General features: G+C 53.9%; 1 protein-coding gene across 1 annotated transcript in view; it reads right to left on the reverse strand.

The window, feature by feature from the left end:
• Positions 1–16,474, reverse strand: part of NPC1L1 (NPC1 like intracellular cholesterol transporter 1) — a 32,596-nt gene that overhangs the window by 10,796 nt on the left and 5,326 nt on the right. Inside the window, exons 2-11 of the mRNA XM_078617426.1 lie at positions 12,282–13,843; positions 11,849–11,949; positions 9,790–9,962; positions 8,811–8,939; positions 6,729–6,911; positions 4,898–5,012; positions 3,076–3,203; positions 2,183–2,320; positions 1,680–1,769; positions 36–226 (exon numbers count right to left, since the gene is read on the reverse strand). Of these exons, the coding sequence (XP_078473552.1) occupies positions 36–226; positions 1,680–1,769; positions 2,183–2,320; positions 3,076–3,203; positions 4,898–5,012; positions 6,729–6,911; positions 8,811–8,939; positions 9,790–9,962; positions 11,849–11,949; positions 12,282–13,843 (2,810 nt within the window). The remainder of the gene's footprint in view (positions 1–35; positions 227–1,679; positions 1,770–2,182; positions 2,321–3,075; positions 3,204–4,897; positions 5,013–6,728; positions 6,912–8,810; positions 8,940–9,789; positions 9,963–11,848; positions 11,950–12,281; positions 13,844–16,474) is intronic.

Here is a 16,474-nt window from a genome sequence, read left to right on the forward strand (position 1 = left end):
CCCCCTGCCAACCCACTCGGCACGCAGACACTCACTGGTCCGGATACTCGCTCGCCATCTGGATCTTCTGCATCATGGAGTCGTTGTTGCAGCCGGCGCTGCCGCAGACGGCGTTGGTGCCCTCCTCGCTCGAGAAATTGTAGCCGCCCGTCGTCACGAAGTACGTGGGCAGGCCGACCTCCAGGTACTCGTAGAGGCCGTTGAGGTAGTCGAGCGCGTACGAGTCCTGCGGGGGGGCGGGGGGGGGGGCGGACAGGGGATGTGGGGGGTGTGGGACAGGAGATCATGAGATGCATTGAGTCAGAATGTTTATTTATACGCTGGAGGATTTGCGATGAGCAATTTTGTTGTTTGATTGGATTCATGTTCTTGGTTTTTTCGGTAAAGTCACGTAGAAGGGAAATAATGCAATAATAAAAATAAAACAATAAAATTCTCACGACGTTTCGGCCACAACACAAGCAGCCGTCCTCAGGTGAAGAACAAAGCTGTTGGCTGCTTGCATTGTGGCCGAAACGTCGTGAGAATTGTATCATGTTTTATTTTTATTATTTTTATTATTTCCCTTCTACGTGACTTTACCGAAATAACCAAGAATATAGACATGTTAAAGTTAGGGAAATTGAGTTTGTTATCACTGCGCGTGCTAACACTTTCCTGCTCCCGCCCAGCACAAGACTCGGCCCACCAAGTGGACAGCAGCAGAGCCATGCCAATCAACATCAATCAAACTCCGCCCCACTGTTGTAAAGATATGCAACTACTGTACTGTAGAGGCAATCACGTGGATTTCGGATTAACCGATTAAAGCACGCGACTTGTAATAAACATTTCCAAGATTAAGAAAGTATAAATGTTTTTAGATTAATAATCTCGGCTCTAGGGAAAATCCATGATTCATTAAGTTACGTCAAAATCTCGGTGCGCGGTTAATCTGAAAATCTAATAAACCTCATGCAGTTAATCGAGAGTCTACCTACTTAATTCGATTCACGTTGATTCGTGAATCCGTTCATTTCGTTCGATTCGCTAATCCGTTCATCTCGTTTGAATCGCTAACCCATTAATCTCGTTCAATTCGCTAACCCATTAATCTCGTTCGATTCGCTAATCCGTTTGTCTCGTTTGATTCGCTAATCCGTTCATCTCGTTTGATTCGCTAATCCATTAATCTCGTTCGATTCGCTAATCCGTTCGTCTCGTTTGATTCGCTAATCCGTTTGTCTCGTTCGATTCGCTAATCCGTTCATCTCTTTTCATTCTCTATTACGTTTGATTGGCCGACAGGGGGAGGCAGGCGCTCCCAGTGCCCCTCCCCCCCACCCCTCCCCCCCCACCCCTCCCCCCCCACCCCTCCTCCACACGCCCGAGCATCACCTCTGACTACGGGCACCACGGGTTCTGCTCAGACACTTACAGTTCTTGCTTTTAATCGCCTGTGTAAGGTATCACTCTCATCCATGTTTATTCTGTTGAAAAGTGTTATTTTTGTAGGTTTCGGGTGAGAAAAGATTTTCTTCGGGAACGCATCTTAGGTTACAAAGTGGGGCCTTATGGGAGGATGCGTTTCGTTATACGCTGCGCTGTTTCACTTGACGCTCCAGGTTTTTAACGCCCATGCCGTTGTTATTGTTGTTGTCGTCATCGTGGTTTGAAGCACAATGTGAAACTGCTCTCACCTTTGGCAGAGCGAGACGCTGGTCCAGCCCGACCTGAACGTGGAACATCAGGAAGAGCGACGCGCTGAACATGAAGATGAAGACGATCATCTGCAGGACGCGCACAAAAGACAAAGATCCCCCCGTATGGCCTTTTAACAGACTGTTGGGGCAAGTGCTGTTTGCGAGTGGCACCTACGAAGGCCGGCACGGCACACGAGGAGGGTGAGTGGCCAGCACCACGCCCGGCCGCCTTTGTCTCCCTAGTGGCGATATTTACACATCGCACCAGGTACTCATTTGATGCCGAGTCACCCTAGGGCAGGCCCAGGACCGGTTCAGATAATCGTCACCGGTATTAGCCGTGAGTGGGAATCGAACTCGGGACACCGGGTTCGTAGCGCAGCGCGCTAACCACTACGCCACCGCTCCCCAGTACCAATATCCCCAACGCACCCGCACATCTCCTTTCTGCGAACTCTCACGACGACGACGACGACGCTAACCCCGGTGAGCCGACTCACCACGACGGCGCGGGTGACGCGGTGCAGCAGGAAGCGGGAGTAGTATCGCCGCATGAAGGGCAGCAGGAATCCCTCGTTGCGCTTCGGTGCCTTGACGTTGCTGGGCCGCACGCAGCAGCAGATGTCCATGCGGTTGGCCTGCGGTGGACATGGAATGCACGCACGGCTCCTGTGGTGTTGCCTTGCTGTGGTCTGGGGCTGTTTGTTTTGGTATTGTTGTGGAGTGGTCTGGAACTGTTGTTGGTGTTTTGGTTCTGGACTGTTTGTTTTGGTGTTGTCTTGGTGTTGTCTTGGTGTGGTCTGGGACTGTTGTTTTGGTGTTGTTTTGGTGTGGTCTGGGACTGTTGTTGGTGTTTTGGTTTGGTTAGGGACTGTCAGAGGTGTGGACTCGAGTCATGTGACTTGGACTCGAGTCAGACTCGAGTCATGAATTTGATGACTTGCGACTCGACTTGGACTTGCATAACAATGACTTTGTCCCACCTCTGGGGACTGTTTGTTTTGGTGTTGTCTTGGTGTGGTCTGGGACTGTTGTTTTGGTGTTTTGGTGTGGTCTGGGACTGTTACTCTTAGGTTTTCTCGGTAAAGTCACGTAGGTAAAAAATAAAATTAAAATTAATAAAAGTAATCATAGAAATAAAAGAAATTAATACATTTATTATTTTATTTTATTTCTATTATTACTTTTATTCATTTAAATTTTTTACCTACGTGACTTTACCGAAAAAACCTAAGAGTATGAATCCTTGCAGTCACGAAAGCTTAAAATCTAGAATCTGGGACTGTTGTTGTTGTTGTTGTTCAACCCCCTCGGACCCCCCCCCCGCCCGAACCCCCTCCCCCTCGGACCCCACCCCCCCTGACCCCCCCCGCCAACCCCCCCTCCGACTCACGTCTCTCCGCCGTGAGTCAAGCGCCACCAGCGACACGAACATGGACATCTGCAGGCAGAAGTTGAAGATGACGGCGAGCCCGGCGTACAGCGCGAAGGTGCGCACCGCCGGCATCTCGGTGAGCGTCCCTGCACCGCCGGGGGGACATGGTGGAGGGGGGGGCACACGCAGCCGGTCACCCTCTACGCACGTGCGTGTGTTGTGTGTGTGTGTTTGTGTGTCGGCGGGTGAATGGGGAGCGGTGGTGTAGCGGTTAGCGCGCTGCGCTACGAACCGGGCAAGAGAACCGAGTTCAATTCCCGCTCACGACAAACCGGTCCTGGGCCTCCCCCTAGGTCGACTCAGCCTCAAATGAGTACCTGGTGGGGTGTGTAGTAAGCATCGCTACTGGACTGGGGAGACAAATGCGGTTGGGCGTGGTGCTGGCCACCCACCCCCTCGTGTGTAGTTTCGGCCTTCATAGGTGCTCGCTAACAGCACTTGCCCCAACAGTCTGTTAAGGCTACACGGGGGATATTTGTCTTGCATGTGTAAAGACAGTACAGGGGAGACTAGCGGTCAACAGTGGTGATAACAGGTTAAGGGACAGACAGGGGAACGAGTTGGGATCTTCGAGAAGGTCCAAGAACCATCGAGAGAGTTCGGGAAGTAGGGGCGTAGTAGCCAAGGGTGGTGGGATGGCCACGCTGGGGATAAAAGGGGGTGAGGAGGAGAGGTTCGGGGCTGCTGTGGGAGTCGGGGTCGTCGCTGTCGTGTGAACGTGTCTTCAAATAAAGAACCTTCAAAAGACCGTGTCTCCTGGAATCGTTCAACATGTTTTACCACAAGCATATGTAGTCGATGCAGACAATGTGCCTTGCAATCACCTATTCGTCTCCAGGATAAATAAATTAAGATTCTGAGCAACGGGGATGTGCTGCCAGTCATCTCGGTCGGTCAACCCGTGGCACCCGCTGAGTCCGTATCTGTGACCTCCTCCTGCCGGCGGAGCCTTCGACACTTCACCTGACCTCAAAGTGCACCTAGCATGGTACAAGCGCCCTGGTGACATCACCCCAACTTAGTTATAAACGACGGTTGTTGTTGTTGTTGTCGCGCATTGTTTTCTTTCCAGAGTTTTTATTTCGTTGGCTTTTTTGTCACTCAAACCTGGTGTCTCACAAAATAAACAAGTAACCTTTAAACCTTCAGCAGACTCCTGCCAAGTTTATTATTTTTTTGGAGTGGGGGCGGGGGGTGCGGGGGGATGCTTCTGCTGCTCTGACCCCCCCCCTCCCCCATTGACGAGTGTCATCTTTTTGGCCAATATCGGTTCCATTGGGGAGCGGCGTTTTGTTCGCTCGCCCTTAACCCCGAGTCGAACCCTACCCACGAACTGGAGAACCCGGAGGAAACCCGTGCAGAACAGAGGGAGAGAACATTCAAACGCCCGGGGTCGGGAATCTAACCCAGGTTATTTTCGGTGTGTTAGGCTCAGGCGTAACCACCGCCCTGCACGCCGCGAATCATCGCGGAGGAGTGAGATTCTACTGCCTGCGAACCGTGACAAAGCCCTGGACATCGGTGGTAAAGAGCTTCAGAGTTCATCGGATTTCCTCTTGCAGTCTCAATACAGATTCTGATTATGACGTTAACAATTCGTGAACGTTGCGTCTTCGAGGGGGTGCAACATCGTTACTCTTTGAACGTCACGTCAACGTCGCCTAAACGTCGCGTCTTCGAGGAGGTGCAGAGGGGGGGGCGGCGGGCAGGGCGGGGGGGGGGGTGTTTCCACGCGGCGGACTCCACGCGGCGAGGCGGCGGGTGCGGAAGAGAGTCTCACCCAGGAAGAAGCAGACGGACTCGGAGACGCTGCAGAGGAGCATGCTGGGAGCCACCTCTCCGAGCACGCGGCCGATCTGCTCCTCCCGCTTCTCGCCCTTCCTGAGCTCGTCCCTCTGCACGCAGCCAAAGGCACAGAGGGGGGCAGACGCTGCAGCCAACAGAGACAAAGATCCCCCCCCCCCCACCACTCCCCTCGCCTCGTCCCTCTGGAGCAGAGGTCGCAAACAGGTTTTGATTCCTTACCCGTACCCGGCCACACCAGGGTCGCAAACGGCTACCCGTACCCGTACCCGGCCGGGTACGGGTAGCCGGGTATCGGGTAGGGTACGGGTATCGGGTACCCGGTTGCGACCTCTGCTGTGGAGCCTTGAACAGACTGTTGGGGGCAAGTGGCGTTTAGCGAGTACGGAGGCTGGCATGGCGCACGAAGGGTGGCCGGCAACTACGCGCCGCCTGGCCGCCTTTGTCTCCCCGTTGCTGAAGTTGGCAGATGCGACCTTGCGCAAGGCCGTGAAGAACGAGCTGGTAGCAGCGATCAACACACCTGGCAACCCCTTGTCAGTGGCCCTGCCTTGTTACAGACCAATTCAGACCGTATTGGTCAACCCCGTGCCACTTATAAATCTCAACGTTCATCCTACGAAGTCACATCACAAGGGAGAAACACAAACACATAGATTGATTTGTGGTTGCCCGCATTGAAACGGCGTTACGCCGTATGGACCTGAATACTGCATTTCCCTGCACAAGAATACGGGGTAAACCGCGTGGGTTGACGGCGATGGATCAGCTTCTCTTGGGGCGAGGCTCATTCACGTTTTCAAGGACAGGTAGCAGTGGAGGAAACTCATTGCGACCTCTATGTCCCATAGGGGATGAAGAGGATTAACTAGCTAAATAAATGTTGACTTAAAGCTTTCGTGACTGCAGGAATTCATATTCTTTGGGTCTTTCGGTAAAGTCACGTAGATAGGTTCGAAGAAAATAGAAAATAAGAAAATTACAAAAAACTATGACGTTTCGATCGCAACACAAGCGGTCGTGTTGCGATCGAAACGTCGTAGTTTTTTTGTTATTTTCTTTGAACCTATCTACGTGACTTTACCGAAAGATCAAAAGAATAGCTAACTAACTTGGTACGGTACTTATGCGAGGCTGGGGTCAACCTAGGGGAGACCCAGGACCGGTTCAAATATCCAGCAGCAACCGATGTTAGCGTGGTGAATCGAACTCTGAATCAGCGCTAAAACCACGCGTCCATCTCGACGTGGGACTAAACTAATCTATTTTTTTTTAACGAAACTATTTTATGCTGCCAGGTAGGCCCACTGAACTACCTTTAGAAGCGACGTGGCTATCACAAATTATATCCCAACGAAGTGGGCTTCTCATCACGTGGACATTTATATCGGCAGCCAAACACGGAGAGAAAAACTGGAAACCCGGGCAAAAATCCACACGGCCACGCAGAGAGAGAGAGAGACACCGCAAACTCCAAATACACAGCAGGTGTCAGGGGTCGAGATCGAATCCACGAGGTCCTGCAAACCAGGTGAGGTAGTCAACATCTCCGAGCCACGGTGATGATGATGATGAGAGAGAGGCACGCAAACTCCAAATACACAGCAGGCGTCAGGGGTCGAGATCGAACCCACGAGGTCCTGCAAACCAGGTGAGGTAGTCAACATCTCCGAGCCACCGTGATGATGATGATGAGAGAGAGGCACGCAAACTCCAAATACACAGCAGCAGGCGTCAAGGGGGTCGTCGGGATCGAAACCCACGGACCTCCTGCGTACGAGGCGAGAGGGTCAACATCTTCTAGCCACCTGCAGCTCGAGGACGAAGATGAAGATGTTGTCGGCGCCCACGGCGAGGATGAGGAAGGGCACCACCTCGAGGATGACGAGCGATGAGGGCACCCCGGCGTAGGCGAAGACGCCCATGGCGGCAGCCACCGAGGCTAGCACCACGAAGATGCCGCCCAGGCCCAGCGTGACCTTCGAGTCGATCTGAAGGTCGCCGCCCACAGCAACGGCAATGACAAAAGATCACCCCCAACCCCCGTATAGTCTCGAACGAGCACCACGAAGATGCCGCCCAGGCCCAGCGTGACCTTCGAGTCGATCTGAAGGTCGCCGCCCACAGCAACGGCAATGACAAAAGATCACCCCCAACCCCCGTATAGTCTCGAACGAGCACCACGAAGATGCCGCCCAGGCCCAGCGTGACCTTCGAGTCGATCTGAAGGTCGCCGCCAACAGCAACGGCAATGACAAAAGATCACCCCCAACCCCCGTATAGTCTCGAACGAGCACCACGAAGGCAAAGTTCCACCGTGTAGCCTCAGCCAACTGTTGGGGCAAGTGCTGTTAGCAAGCGCACAAAGACATACAGTGAGGGAAAAAAGTGTTTGATCCATCTTCTTGGTTCTTTCGGTAAAGTCACGTAGAAGGGAAGTAATAAAATAATAAAAATAAAACATAATAAAATAATTCTCATGACGTTTCGGCCGCAACGCAAGCAGTATTTGATCCCCTGATGATTTTGTACGTTTGCCCACTGACAAAGAAATGATCAGTCTATAATTTTAATGGTAGGTTTATTTGAACAGTGAGAGACAGAATAACAACAACAAAATCAACAGACTGTTGGGGCAAGTGCTGTTGGCGAGCACGGCCCACGAGGGGGGTGGGTGGCCAGCACCTTGCCCTACCGCCTTTGCCTCTATAGTGGCGACGTTTACACACCGCACCAGGAACTGGAGGCCCAGGACCGGTTCAGATGATCGTCACCGGTGTTGGCCGTGAGTGGGAATTGAACTCGGGTCCCCAGGTTCGCAGCGCAGCGTAGCGCTAACCGCTCCACCGCTTCTCCCCACTCGCGCACACAGACACACCTACACTCGTTGTTCGGCAGCGATGGAGTTTGGTCCGTGCGTTTACTGCGCCCATCATAACCCAAGATAAGATGCAGAGACAATGGGCTCCGACTCCGCCGGCTACGAAGCTTTGCCCTGACCTGCCCACTATCGCGAAGGCCCCCGAATGATCGGGAGCAGAGGGTCGGGGACCTGGAATCTCGAGGCCCCTCTGATCGTATCAGTGGCCCTTGACCGATGGGGCCGGACACTTTCGTGACGACAGCCGACGTCGTCGTGACGTTCTGACCCCCGCGCCCCGACTGGACATCTGTGAACAAGAGCTTCATATCTTCTTGGTTCTTTCGGTAAAGTCACGTAGAATGGAAATAATAAAATAATAAATAATAATTTTTCCCATTCTATGTGACTTTACCGAAAGAACCAAGAAGATGAATCCCTGCAGTCACGAAAGCTTTAAATCGAAATTTAAGAGCTTCATAGCTCATCGGATTCCTCCAGTACGAATACATATTCTGATCCTAATGTCGCGGGAGATCCGTTTTTAGGAACACAATAACCGAGCAGACAGCAAGGCAAGGGCCGGTTTAGACATTTAGTGTCTCATCAGCAGAGCCGGGCTCACTTGAACCAATGCTGGCGGTGAACTGCCAATTGTTTATAAACAAGACGGTGGCGTAGTAGGTGGGGTGGCACGGCAATCGGTCAGATTGGTGCCCCAATATTTGATTTGTCTCGTACGGTTGCACCTAGAGGCGTTTCTATATCGCTGCTGCTCTTGCCTAATGGCATCGCTGTTACGCTGACGGTCTCGGACATTTAACGCTGTCAGGGGCACTCCGTTTGAAATCAAATTTAGTTATTTTTCTACACTTGCTGTTGAAAACATCCTGGCAGCGGATATCGAGCGCAGGGAAGAGGAACGGCACCAGGCTGGCGTTTCATTCCTCACCCGGTGTTTTATTTTTTTATTTTAGCTTAGCAACTCCCGCCACTGGGACCGTACTCTCGGCTGGCTCAGAGGACCCACCAGGACTCTCTTCCAGCTCGAGTACTCGCCGAGGGCGAGGGCGATGTAGGCGAAGATGACTGCGTAGCTGATGGCGAAGATGGGAAGATCCTCGGCCGTTGTCCGGTTGATCTCGTCCTCCAGGGACCTCTGCAAGCGAGGGGTCAGGGTCAGAGAGGTCACCGGTGGCTGTTTGACGATTGCCCGCCTCGCCTCGCCATTGCTTCCTGCACAGATGCTGGGCGAAGTCTCGGGCCTTGGTGCGAGGTCAACTGGGTTCAAGCTACCTGCCTGCCCATCCATGTACGTCCGTGTGTTGAACTTCTTTCGCAGCGTGCTTAGCCAACCACGCTAATATATCTATTGGCGAGACTGCATACCCACGCACCGAGCTGGCTACGTACAGAATACACGCGCGAATGGTACACGACCATCCCATATCTGTCCCTCCGCATAAACGAGTAGAGGTACTGTATGTACCGTTTAACACATCCCATTAGTCATGCGGCCTTCTGGGAGTGGTTTTATTTTTTCACAGCGGTGCCAAGCCAATCCCATCCTAGCCCTGACCCCTAACGCTTGACCCTGAGTCTAACTGTACCCTTAACTCTCAACCCTGACCCTGAGTCTAAGCCTACCTTTAACCCTGACCCTAACACTAACTTCTGACCATGAGTATTACCCTGACCCTGAACCCTGACCCCTACCCCTTAACCCTGAGCCTAACCCTGACCCTGAACCCTGACCCCTAACCCCTGACCCTGAGCCTAACCAAGACCCTAACACTAACCCCTAACCCTGAGTCCAACCCTGACCCTAGCACTAACCCCTGACCCTGAGTCTAACCAAGACCCTAACACTAACCCCTAACCCTGAGTCCAACCCTGACCCTAGCACTAACCCCTGACCCTGAGTCTAACCCTAACCCCCGACCCTGATTCTCACTCCACCGCTAACTCTAGGGCACCCCCTGCACCCCCCGCCCCCCCCCCCACGCTACCTCTGCCATGAACACGACGGTGAAGTTGCTGGCGGGGTCGTCCTTGTACTTGTGCACCCTGCGGATGAACTCGGCCTCCCACGCCAGCACGAACTCGAACTTGGGGTGGTCGCGGGCGAAGTTGTTGGTGGAGAAGGTGAGGATGAGCGCCTCGGACTCCGTGAAGCGCTCGTCTGCTCCGCACGGACATCCAGGGAGTGGGGGAGGGGGGGGGACACCGCTCATTGTCACGAAGGCAAAGGGTCCCCCTCGTGTGACCTCAACATCTTGCCACCGTGGACGCCACGCTGGCAAGATGCTAACGGCCTCGCCTTGTGTACAGGAGGCTGTGGCTTCGAGCTCGAGCCTGACGATGCCTGCTGTATATTTGGAGTTTGCGTGTCTGCCCGTGATCGTGTGGAATTTTTCTCTGAGTCTTCCGGTTTTCCCCTCCACGTTTAGAATCAATGGGCGTTTAGAGTGTTTGGCTGCTGTAAATTTCCACGTGGTAAGCCACTTCGTTGGGCTCAGTAGGCCTTGCCTGGTAAAATAAAACATAGTTTTTTTAGACTTGTCGTACGGCTGCTGATGTGAGCGCAGAAGCAACAACTACAGTTTCACATTCCGGTGATCAAGCTGCAGGTAACGGGCGACAGGAGCAGCGGAGCGTATCACTGTTAGTAGCTTTAGTAGCGGTGCTGTTAGTAGCTGTTAGTAGTGAGTAGTAATGCTGTTAGTAGATGTTAGTAGCAGTGCTGTTAGTAACTGTTAGTAGCTGTTAGTAGCGAGTTTAGCGGCAACTATGGAGGCCGGAACGGAAGGGTGGCCAGCACCACCACGCCCGGCCGCCTTTGTCTTCCCCATTGACGATGTTTTTACACATAGCGCCGGGTGCTCACTCGAGGCTGAGTCGACCTAGGGGAGGCCCAGGGCCGGTTCAGATAACCGTCACTGGTGTTGGTGGCCGTGACCGGAAATCGAACTTCAAGTCGCCGGGTTTGTAGTTCAGCGCGCTAACCGCCGAACTACCACTCCCGTGACCGCACACACACACACACGCACACACACGCACACACGCACACACACACACGCACACACACGCACACACGCACACACACACACGCACACACACACACACGCACACACACACACCTGCGTGGGTACGTGAGTGTGTGTGTGTGTGCATGCGTGTTTCTGGGGAGCGGTAGTGTAGCGGAATAGCACGCTGCGCTATGAACCCGACGACCCGGGCTCGATTCCCGCTCATAAGCAACACCGGTGAGGATTATCTGAACCGGTTCTGGGCCTCATCTAGGTCGACTCAGCCTCAAATAAGTACCTGGTGGGGGCAAAGGCGGCCGGGCGTGGTGCTGGCCACCCACCCCCTCGTGTACCGTTTCGGCCTTCATAGGTGCTCGCTAACAGCACTTGCCCCTACAGTCTGTTAAGGCTATACGGGGGATCTTTGTCTTTGTTTCTGGGTGAGAGTATTTGTGGAAAGCAGTGGCGCAGTGGTTAGCGCATTGCGACCTCTTCCGCAGCGCTGCTAGGGCTGGCTGGGAGTCGAGTCGGGATTATCAGCGTAAGGCATTACCACTAGAGATACAAGGTGCCTCCTATCAATAACAACCCTCTACGATGGTGAAAGGTTGCACATAGAAGATGATGATGCAGGCAGCGCTGAGAAGGAAACTGCCGCTATTTGGGCACACGTGCAGGATGGACAACAACAGGGAAACTAAAAGTGTTGTCGTCGTTCGGGAAAAATGGAAGGAACATGAAAGAGAGGAAGACCTAACGGACGATGGCTTGACGACGACACGTAAGAGATTGGTGCCGGAAAGACTTTGGCCACTACTTGAGCATGTTGACACAAGAGACAGAGGAAAGTGGAAACAACAAATGACGAAATGTGCAGCAGACACCTCCGTGCTATCTGCCCATGGACCGTGATGATGATGATCGTGTCCTCCACCCCCCCCTCCCTCCTTCACCGTGACGCAGCTGCACCGCCTGCGCACCCGCCAGAGCGTGCGACCGTGCGCGTGCGGTGCGGGAGTGGAGGCGGGGGGCTCCCTACCGTGGTATCCGCCCACGGCCAGGAACGGGAAGACGGGAGCCCCGTAATCGGCCATGCAGCTCAACTCCAGAGCCGTGACGTCCTTGAAGGAGAGGGGAGACCTGAAGCGGAGACAAAGACGAAAGGTCCCCCGTGAAGCCTTCACAGACTGTTGGGGCAAGTGCTGTTTAAGCGAGTAGCACCTATGAAGGCCGGCACGGCACACGAGGGGGTGAGTGGCCAGCACCACGCCCGACCGCCTTTGTCTCCCCAGTGGCGATGTCTACACACCGCACCAGGTACTCATTTGAGACTGAATCGACACACACGTGCGCACTATACACGCACGCACGCACACGCTCGCACGCACACTCGCGTGTGCCCACACACACGCGCACACAAATACACGCGCACACACACACACACGCTCGCGCGCACACACACGCGTCCGCACCTGATGCAGTACATGAAGTGGTCGCGCCAGTCCACGGTGCCCGTCTTCCCACCGTCCCCCTTCTGCTCCGCCGTGGCCAGCAGGCTCGTCTTGTTGTTCTGGAAGTACTGCAGGAGGCTGTTGACCGCGCAGTCCGTGTCCTTGGGCTGCTCGGGGCTGAGCGGCGCGAAGCATATGTCCTTGAGGCTCACGGCCGTGCCGTTCACGTCCACCCTGATGTCCTGCAGCTGCGTCTGCAGCTCGAGCAGCTCCAGCAGGAGGCTCAGCTGGAGGGTGCTGCTGAAGTTATGAGTGCCGAAGAGCATCGATGGGTACAGGGTGGCCTTGCCGCCCTTGCTGCGCAGGATGAGCTGGTTGGTCCTGAAGAAGGGGCCGAAGTTGGCGTCGTGGAAGTCCTTCTCCTGCCGCGCCCGGCTGCTCGGGGACGACCACAGCTCCACGGGGTCGGTGGTGAGCTCGATGAAGACGAGGCCCACGGCGAGGACGGCCACCACCACCACGCTCGCGATGATGACGGGGATGGGGTTGTGCGCCACGAGCACGCCCCAGCGGCGGAACGTCGCCGACAGGTGGCCCTGCATGTTCTCGCCCAGCTTCTCCAAGCAGGTCACGTCCGCGGCGACCACCGGCGGCAGGTCGTCGTCCGACGCGCCGCGGCCGCCGCCTTTCGACCTCTCTCTGCCCAGCAGGTGCGAGAGCGCCGCGAACGCCGTGAACAGAAGCGTGAGGCCCGCGAACACCACGAGGCCGATCACCAGCGGGCCGTCCAGCCGGCCCAACATCCAGGGCCCCGGCGGGTCGGGCGGCGGCGTCAACGGGGGGCAGGCCTTGACGCAGTCCTGGCACGAGCAGGCGGGGCCGTCCGGCTCGACGGCCTCCGTGCACCTGAAGGTGGTGTCGTTGAACTGCCGCATGCCCTGGCTCTCCTGCGGCGCCGTCTCGCCGTCGGGCACGAGGTCGAAGATGATGTCGATGGGCGCCAACCCGTTGCTGATGTCGCCCTGGAAGTCGAGCCAGCGCTGCGCGGTGCACAGCGTGCTGCCGTACACGCCGCACATGGCGTCGATGGCGAATCCGCCCGTGGCCGGGATGGCGACCGACTGGCACGACTCGAAAGCCTCCTCGCCGAGCCGTCGGGTGTACAGGCAGTTGAATTCGAGCACGCCCGTCTTGTTGACGCCTGCGACGACCGTCTCGAAGGTGCGCGTCACGTTCACGTAGAGGCTCTGGTCGGGGCTGCAGATGTTTGTGCAGTGGAGGAGGCGGAAGTTGTACAGGCACGAGGGGCACCTGGCCAGGATGGGCACCGACAGGTCCATGCTTTTCTTGAGCGAGACCAGCTGGCTGTTGCCGCAACACGCCCTGGTGTTGTTCTCGCCCTTGTAGAGCATGGGGCAGACGTCGCGCAGAAGTTCCAGCGCCACGCCCGAGAGAGTATCCGCCTCGCTGTTGTCCACGCACGGCACCTCCGACGGTATGAGGCTCGTCGGGACGTTCGGGTTGCGGCCGCACTCGTACTTGGCGACGCAGTAGCCGGCCTCGTGGATGGTGCCCACCGTCACCTGCCACGCGGACGTCACGTTACGGCAACGTTCATTTATATTCCGAGGCTTTCACGACCGATGTTGTGGTTTCACGCGCGATCGCTGCGCCACCGCTCCCCCCGTTGAAATATAGTTTTTGTTTTAACCAAAGTGCATGTTGTTTTTTACTTCGTAGGCTATTTTTCAGCGTGGTATTATTTCAAACTGACGTCTTATTCTTATTGGTTATTTTGGTAAAGTCACCCAACTTTCGTTGATAAATAAAATATAATAAAATTATTGTATTATGTTTTATTTTTATTATTTTATTATTTCCATTCTACGTGACTTTACCGAAAGAACCAAGAAGATGAATCCCTGCAGTCACGAAAGCTTTAAATCGAAATTTGACGTCTTATTCTTCAATGATCGCTATCGTCGAGGTAGAGAGGGTACCACGGTGGTAAGATGTTAACTACCTCGCCTGGTATACAGGATGTTGCGAGTTCGATCCCGACCCCGGACGCCTGTTGTATATTTGGAGTTTGCGGTGTCTCTCTCCCTGAGGTGGCGTGGATTTTGTCTCCGGGTCCTCCGGTTTTTCCATCCACATTTAGAATCAACATCACACGTTTAGAGTATTTGGCTGCTATAAATGTCCACGTGATAAGCCACTTTCGTTGAGCTATCAGTTGTGGCCAGGTCGTTTCTAAAAAAAGAGCTGTATAGCTCAGTGGGGCCTTGCCGGGTAAAATAAAAATAAAAATGTTTAGTTTCATTTGTCTAAGAAAATAAATTCCCTGAATTAAGTCTACAGGACTACTGGGGCAAGTGCTGTCAGCAAGCACCTATTAAGGTCAGCACGGAACATGTCTGTAAGGGGACGGTGACCTGACCAGCATCAGCGCCACGGTGACCCCGGCAAAAACATGCGTGCGTGCCCGGCCGCCTTTGTATCCCCAGTGCTGCACAATATTCAGGGATGCGCCACTTGCACGCGTATTCAGTTTTTCTCTCCGAACGTTCGGTTCCCGAAGAAGCTCTCGGCACGTGGAGCGAAACGTCGGACATCGCATCGCCGCACAACCACAAAACACATCGGAATAGCGGAAACCGAGGCAGTGAAACTATTCACTTCGTGCTGAGTCGACCTAGGAGGGGGGAAGGAAAGGGAATAGCCCAAACACCGTTCGGATACCAAACACATTCCTCCGGAGGGAGCTGGTAGGAACGTTGGGTTGCTCGGTCAATGGCCAGGGTCAACGGTGGTGTGGTATATGGCCGACTGTGAGGGCGGGCACAAGCCAGCGTGAGTAGGTTAAACGTTGAGTTTTATAAGGGCACCACGGGGTGACCAGCCCCTCCCCACCCAGCCCCACCCCTCCCACCCCCCAGCCAGCCCCACCCTCCCCACCCAGCCCTTCCCCACCCTCCCCTCTCCACCCAGCCCCACCCCTACCATTTTTGGATGCACGACGGACGGACACAATAATCCTCTGTGGGCTGGTGTAACCAGGAGGTTCCTACCGGGTATTACAGTACTGACTGCATTCTAGAGCAGTGCTTCGTCACCGTCACTGCAGCCCGCACACCCGTTTGGCTCTCAGAAAGGGCATCTCGCACCCCCAGCGGTGGCGTACACCGCAGGTCAAATGACCACAGGTCAATGTTCGTCTACGGGCAATGTTGGTCTATGGGCAGTGTTAGTCTATGGAGAATGTTAGTCTATGGGCAAGCTTAGTCTGTGGGCAATGTTAGTCTACGGGCAATGTTAGTCTATGGGCAATGTTAGTCTATGGGCAATGTTAGTCTACGGGCAATGTTAGTCTATGGGCAATGTTAGTCTATGGGCAATGTTAGTCTACGGGCAATGTTAGTATATGGGCAATGTTAGTCTATGGGCAATGTTAGTCTGTGGGCAATGTTAGTCTACGGGCAATGTTAGTCTATGGGCAAGCTTAGTCTGTGGGCAATGTTAGTCTACGGGCAATGTTAGTCCATGGGCAGTGTTAGTCTATGGGCAATGTTAGTCCATGGGCAGTGTTAGTCTATGGGCAATGTTAGTCTATGGAGAATGTTAGTCTATGGAGAATGTTAGTCTATGGGCAAGCTTAGTCTGTGGGCAATGTTAGTCTACGGGCAATGTTAGTCTATGGGCAAGCTTAGTCTGTGGGCAATGTTAGTCTGTGGGCAATGTTAGTCTATGGGCAATGTTAGTCTATGGGCAATGTTAGTCTACGTGCAATGTTAGTCTATGGGCAATGTTAGTCTATGTTAGTCTATGGGCAATGTTAGTCTATGGGCAATGTTAGTCTGTGGGCAATGTTAGTCTATGGGGAATGTTAGTCTATGGGCAATGTTAGTATGTGGGCAATGTTAGTCTATGTGCAGTGTTAGTCTATGGGCAATGTTAGTCTATGGGCAATGTTAGTCTATGGGCAATGTTAGTCTGTGGGCAATGTTAGTCTATGGGCAATGTTAGTCTATGGGCAATGTTAGTCTATGGGCAATGTTAGTCTGTGGGCAATGTTAGTCTATGGGCAGTGTTGAGTCTATGGGCAATGTTAGTCTATGGGCAATGTTAGTCTATGGGCAATGTTAGTCTGTGGGCAATGTTAGTCTATGGGCAATGTTAGTCTATGGGCAATGTTAGTCTATGGGCAATGTGAG

This window comes from Lampetra planeri, chromosome 53, assembly GCF_965212315.1.
Source record: "Lampetra planeri chromosome 53, kcLamPlan1.2.h2, whole genome shotgun sequence".
NCBI lineage: Eukaryota > Metazoa > Chordata > Hyperoartia > Petromyzontiformes > Petromyzontidae > Lampetra > Lampetra planeri.